This window comes from Budorcas taxicolor, chromosome 9, assembly GCF_023091745.1.
Source record: "Budorcas taxicolor isolate Tak-1 chromosome 9, Takin1.1, whole genome shotgun sequence".
Taxonomy (NCBI): Eukaryota; Metazoa; Chordata; class Mammalia; order Artiodactyla; family Bovidae; genus Budorcas; species Budorcas taxicolor.
In genome coordinates this window covers 54,111,390-54,117,824 of record NC_068918.1, presented here as the reverse complement: position 1 = coordinate 54,117,824, position 6,435 = coordinate 54,111,390, and the positions used below count along the sequence as shown (strand labels likewise).

Below are 6,435 nucleotides of genomic sequence, written 5' to 3'. Positions count from 1 at the left end.
GTGTTCTGTGGTTTAAAATAAGTTTTCAGAAATTATCAGGTGGGTATATTTTTTCCTGGATTCTGCTCCCCATCCACGTGGGACCTACCTCCCTCATGACTACAATGCCCCTTGCAGATGTCTGCTAGTTCAGGCTCAAGTGGACTATCCCCCCAGGAATATTTGTATTTAAGTTGCCTTGCATGCATACTCAGTCGTGTCCAACTCTTTGCAACCCTCTGGACTGTAGCCTGCCAGGCTCCTCTGTCCGTGGGATTCTCCAGGCAAGAATACTGGAATGGGTTGCCATTTCCTTCCCCAGGGTGTCTTCCCCACCCAGGGATCAAACCCAGGTCTCCTGCATTGGCAGGCGGATTCTTTATCATCAGAGCCACCTGGGAAGTTGGAGACCAATAAATGATGGTTTTCTTCCCTTTCTCCTAGTCCACTTCTATCCAGAGACACCTATACTGCAACGTGTCCTGGACTGAACCTTCTCACTGAATGGACTCCTGTGTGCCCCTGGCTCAGCTGCTACTCCACCCTCATCACGGTCTTTCTCCACAGAGACTGAGCAGGGCTGAGTGAGGGGAGCCTTGGCTGCAACTTAAGAAAGATCATCAGCGCCTCCATGGTTGATTGGAGGCCGTCACATTTGTCAGAAGTGTCACTTTCTATGTTTTCCAGTTGATAGATCTAAGTGCTTAGAAGAAAGTTGTTGAATTTCTTCAAACTAATTTGCAGTTAACTATTGCAAAGAGTCGGACAGACTGAGCAACTGAACTGATTCAAACACAACTCATGTAGCCTCGTGAAGCCTACAACCAAACAATGAGACCTCTGTCTAGTATATACAACTGAGCGTGAAAATTTTTAAGAATTCCTCCCAAATGACATTAAAGTTGACACGCTTTGTTTTCCAAGGAAGCCTAGGTCTTGCTTAAGGGAGATGCAGGTTTTGCTTTGTTTAAGCCTCTTGTGTGTCACAGAGTAACTTTGTTTCACCTCCCGGAGCTATGCTTGTGGGCAAGTCTGAAGAGTGCTTATGGAGCAGGGGAGGGGCCCCTAGCTCAGCACACGTAACATACCTGAGGTTGTGGCATTCACACATGGAGGACTTGAGTCTTTTAGAGTATTTTTGGAGGCAGCACTTAATAAAACACTTGAGGACCAAAAAGCTCAGTTCAGTGACATTCAATACAATGCACAGGCATGAAGTCACGACGAGGAAGAGGATGAAAATCGTTTTCTCCGTGGGTTTGGAGACAAAGCAGTCCACAGTGTTGGGGCAGGGCTTCAGATCACACTTCACGAGGTAGGGAACACGAAAGCCATCATATAGCTCGTAAAATAAAACCAGGAAGCCAATTTCAAAACCGGTTTTAACCACGAGGCTGATAAGGTAAGTGTACCACAGGCCCCCACCCATGGTGCCTGGGCTGACATAGAGTTTCTTCCTGTGCCTTTTCTCTCTACCCTCGCGATAGGCTACATGTAGAACCACCAGCAGTGAAGGCGTGGAGACCATGATTAGTTGTAAGGCCCAAAATCTGACCTGGGAGATGGGGAAGAAGTAGTCAAAACACACATTTTCACAACCGGGCTGTCTAACGTTGCACTCAAACTCTTTCTGCTCTTCTTTCCACACGTGCTCTGCCGCCACCATGTAGACCAGCAAACGGAAGATGAACACGACAGCCAGCCAGATCCGCCCAATCCCTGTGGAGTATTTATTTACTCCACTCAAGAGGTCTCTGAGGAACATCCAGCTCATGGCTGAGGTTCCAAAGAAGACAAGATTCTGCAAAAGAAAACAATTCCCTCATGATTCACTTATCTCTGCTCCATTGATCATTTCTGCTACCTTACCTGTCGGTTATGGAATTGACATTTTACATTATTACAACCCTGGATATTGAGGGCTCTCTAAGAATCCCATAGGATATACTCACTCTCATACAAGGAGATGACACAGCTGGTCTACAGAACATAAATGATCCTATGTCCAATTTGATTTGGAATTTGTTTGGTCACCCAGACTACCCCATCTCCAAATAAATCCATCTAATTTATGGCTTCTCTCTTAGGGTGGTTGGGCTCTATGGCTGAGCTGGAAAGAATTAGATGTGACCTGCTAGGTGACCTGGGTACCTTCAGATAACCTTCACATGCCATCTTCTCTCTCTCTTTTTATAATGTTCTTCTTTTTTTTTTTTTTAATTGAAGTGCAGTAGATTTGGGCTGCCCTGGTGGCTCAGACAGTAAAGAATCTGCCTGCAATGCAGGAGACCTTGGTTCGATCCCTGGGTTGGGAAGATTCCCTGGAGGGGGCATGGCGATCCACTCCAGTATTCTTGCCTGGAGAATCCCCATGAACAGAGGCACCTGGTGGGCTACAGTCCATGGGGTCACAAAGACACAACTGAGTGACTAAGCACAGCACACATAGTAGATTTAAAACATTGCCTTGGTTTCAGGTATATGGCAAGGTGATTCAGTTATGTGTTTTTTTCAGGTTATTTTCCATTATATGTTATTACAAGATACTGAGTAGAGTTCCCTGTGCTATGCAGTCAATCCTCGTTACTCAGCTGTTTTACGTATAGCTATGTGTATCTGTTGGAGAAGGAAACGGCAACCCGCTCCAGTGTTCTTGCCTGGAGAATCCTAGGGACGGGGAAGGTTGGTGGGCTGCCGTCTCTGGGGTTGCACAGAGTCAGACACGACTGAAGCTATCTGTTAATCCCCGACTCCTAATGTATCCCTCCCCTCCTAGTTCGCTGTCTGTGCTGCTCAGTTCTGTTGCTCCCCTCTCCACCTCTTCTGTTCTCTTCCCTGAAAAGCCGATGGGAAGCTGTCATCTTGGTGACATGGTCTTGCACTCTCTGCTTCCATTTTGTTTTAGAAGTGAACTCTGTGGTCTGGGTCCTGATTTGTGTGTTGGGCCCAAGTGTGCTCAGCACTCTAGTTAGCAGTCTTTTGAGTTGGTCTCTCGCAGTTACCTTGGAAAGGCGGGGTTTTGTTTGTCTGTGGTGGTGGTGGTAGTGTTTTCAGATGAGAAAGCAGACTCTGAAAAATAAATTCATCTGCCAAGCTCACAAAATAGGAGGCAGAGCAGGGTTCAAATCCAGTTTCCATTACTCTAAGAGTTCCTCAACACACACTGACATTGGGGGCTGGGTAATTCTTTGTTCCAGCAGCTGTCCTGTGCATGTAGACTGTTTAGCAGCACCCTTGGCCTCTACCAGCTATATATCAGTAGCATCACCTCCCACCCCATTTGCGATGACCAAAAATGTCTCCAAACATTTCCAGATGTACACTAGGGACAGAAAAATCTCTCCAGTTGAAAGCCATTACTCTTGGGATTTCCCTGGCAGTCCAGCGGTTAAGACTCAGTGCTTCCACTATCAAGGGCATGGGCTCAATCCCTGGTTGAAGAACTAAGATCCTGCATGTCACACGGTGCACCAAAAAACAAAAACAAAAACGATTGGTGTTAACTGTCTACCACAGTCAAAATATATGGACTGGAGCTCCAGGTCTGTTACTAAGATACTGCGTTATTTCTCAGGTGAAAATCTTGCCACTTCAGGTTCTATCTCCAATTACAAAGATGAATTACTTCTTGCTTTCTCTGTAGACTCAGCTAAAGGAGTATCATGGAAATGATGATGTAAGGGAAACCAGGGGGTTAAGAAAATGGGGATGTTGTGGCAACAACATTCCTATCAGAGCACATCACATGGCCTCTTCCAGAGGGAACAATATGTATCGAGCCCTTGTGCTAGAGCCCCGAGGAGATGTATGAAAGTAAAGAGGTGTTTTCAGAAAAAACAAAGGCGCAGGTACACAATGCCCTATTCAGCAGGGAATAAAATACTTCAGTGTCCTTGGCTTCAGAACACAAACAAAATTGCATTAAATAAAAAGGATTCTCAAATCCACCTGAAAGGTTAACATCTCCATGAATTATTAAATCAAAGCCTCAGAGATTAAAAAGAGGAAAGGGGGATATTATGTTTCCTATGACATGTGTCACTGGGCATTTGTCCATGTTACTGAGGAGAATGTTCATGTAATGTTGCAAAACATTTAAAAGTAGCCTGTTGGACATTTTGGAGAAGGGATAAAAGTTAAGAGATTATCTTCCTGTTTTTCCAAAAGAAAAGTAGTAAGGAAGTGACCAGTATTTAAATAGGATCAGAAGACTGATGCCATCAAAAGTGCCAGGATTATGAGTTTCATCTGACTAATGTCCATCCTATTTTGAATCTCCCTGCTGGTAGAAAGGCAAGTTTTCTCAGGAGGGAGGGGTGTTCTAACATCCACTTTAAACGGGGGTGCTTTTGCACTGTGGGAAAGAGCCTGAGCCTCGGGTTTAAGTCCAGGTTCATCTCTGATGCTGACAGTACTTCCCTCATGGGGCTGAAAACAGAGATTGACGCATGTTAGGTATTCAGTAAGCATTATCATCATAATTTTTAGTTTTGCCGTTTTATTGATGTCAAAGTGAAGTCTTTCCAATTGCAAGGTAAATGCATTTTTTCCCCTCTAGCTCTGTTCCTATAATTGTGGGTAATAGGAATCTCCCAATAGCCCTTTTGAGCATTTGAAAGCTGTGAAGTCATCAGCTCAACATTTTAATCTCTTAATAACGTAGATCACCTCCTTAATTTTAAAAAGGGTCTTTAATTTATCCCTTTTCTTAAATCACTAAATATTGCTCCCAATTTTTGAAGAGTTTCCACTTATGATTTCTAATGTACAAATTATCCTGTAACTTCCTCCTTTCCCTTAAGAAGCAGCAGTTTACTGCACAGGAATTTAGTTTGGAAAACTCCAATATTTTTAAAAAGTAAAATGTTCAGTATTCTAATATAAGGAATAATTTTGAAAATTGGAAATTTCCCCAAAACATTTGATCTCAATTAAAAGTAAGAGTGGGAAGAAGGTGTGAGAACAATCAGATATCCACATGTGAAAGAGTAAAGTTGTATCACTTCCTCACGCCATTAAAAAAATTAACTCAAAATGGGTTGAGGGCCTAAATATAAGAGCTAAAATCGTGCATATGTGTGTGTTAAGTTGTTTCAGTTGTGTCCAACTCTTTGTGACCCTATGGGCTGTAGCCCCCCAGGCTCCTCCATCCATGGGATTCTCCAGGCAAGAATACCGGAGTGGGTTGCTGAAACCATAAAACTCAAAATCCTCCACCAGCTCTTCTAAGGTTCTATGAACTGATTCATCCAGAGAAAAGGATTAACCTTGTTTTACTTTTTTTAAAAAAATCTTCAATATGTCAATAGGATTTCCAGTATCACCCAACCATTTTAGACTTTTGTTCCTTCCCTCCTCACACACTGGACTTACTGAAAGAGTGCTTTCTATTTTTAACAATACATTGAGCTCACTGAGTAAAATTTTCCAGTTGCTATCTGTTTCAGCTAAGTACCATAAAGAAGGTTTCACCATAACAACCCTCTGGAGTTAGGAAAACTACAAGACCTAGAGCTTTGGTGGGTCATTAACTTCCGACTATGGTCTTTATTTCTTGTGATGAAATGATGTGCCTTTACTTGCCTAATCCCTTCCTGATGTGTATCAGCGTTATTCAATGTCTTCTAATTTAGTCATTTTTAATATGTCTATAAACATTGAGTTTTTTTAAATCTTATTTATTCCGTTACTGTAGTGCCTGACTGATTTAAAAAAAAAAACAGTAATTTCTTACAAAATCCTAAATCTGTCTTTTTTAAAAAATAAGAAAATGAGAAGAGATTTTAAAAAAAGAAAAATTAATGGAATCACAGCCCTCCGTAAAACATGACACCCCGGATTGAGAGTATAGCCAGGATAAATTAAGTAACTCAGAATTTGGAGACAAATACCTCCTTTGAGTGTGAAATGAGTAAAAAACATTGTGGAAAAGGATTAGCTCTTTAAAAGAAGAAACCCACACCAAAAAGATCGTCTGTCCTGTATTCCTGGGATAAGCTGGAAAGTACTAGAATGTTGGTAGATAACAAGGAGTAGGAGTATGCAGGACTTCAAACATCAAGGTAAGAATTGGGAATTCCATAGCAACCAGAGGGTACCTGAGTAAAGTGGGAAGTAAAGGAAGAAATGGAAGACAATCGTGTGGTCCTGTGACTGGCATCATGATACAGCTGCAAAGATTCACAAGGGAGTAGAGCTCTGTGTGAAAGATGGGTGAACAGAAATGACCTAAAATGACATATACCTACCTGCTCAGTGTCTGTCTACACGGCTCTCTACATAGAACACTGAAATGTGTGGACACTACTCTCCTGCAACCGAGGATACTGGATTTTCTGAGAAAACCCCGACTGCAAACATGCTGAGCTGTTGTCAGAGCTACTGAGAACATGTGCAAGTCTTAGGTTCAAAAAATGAGTCCCATTAACTACCTGGCAGAGCAAGGAGGGCTAATGC

At 42.6% G+C, this 6,435-nt stretch overlaps 1 protein-coding gene across 1 annotated transcript; it reads right to left on the bottom strand.

Moving 5' to 3' along the window:
- Nucleotides 1-946: 946 nt before the first annotated feature.
- Nucleotides 947-1,753, bottom strand: GJB7 (gap junction protein beta 7). Its single transcript, XM_052645968.1, has one exon. It carries the CDS (start codon nt 1,751-1,753, stop codon nt 947-949), a length of 807 nt encoding a protein of 268 aa, XP_052501928.1.
- Nucleotides 1,754-6,435: the final 4,682 nt, after the last annotated feature.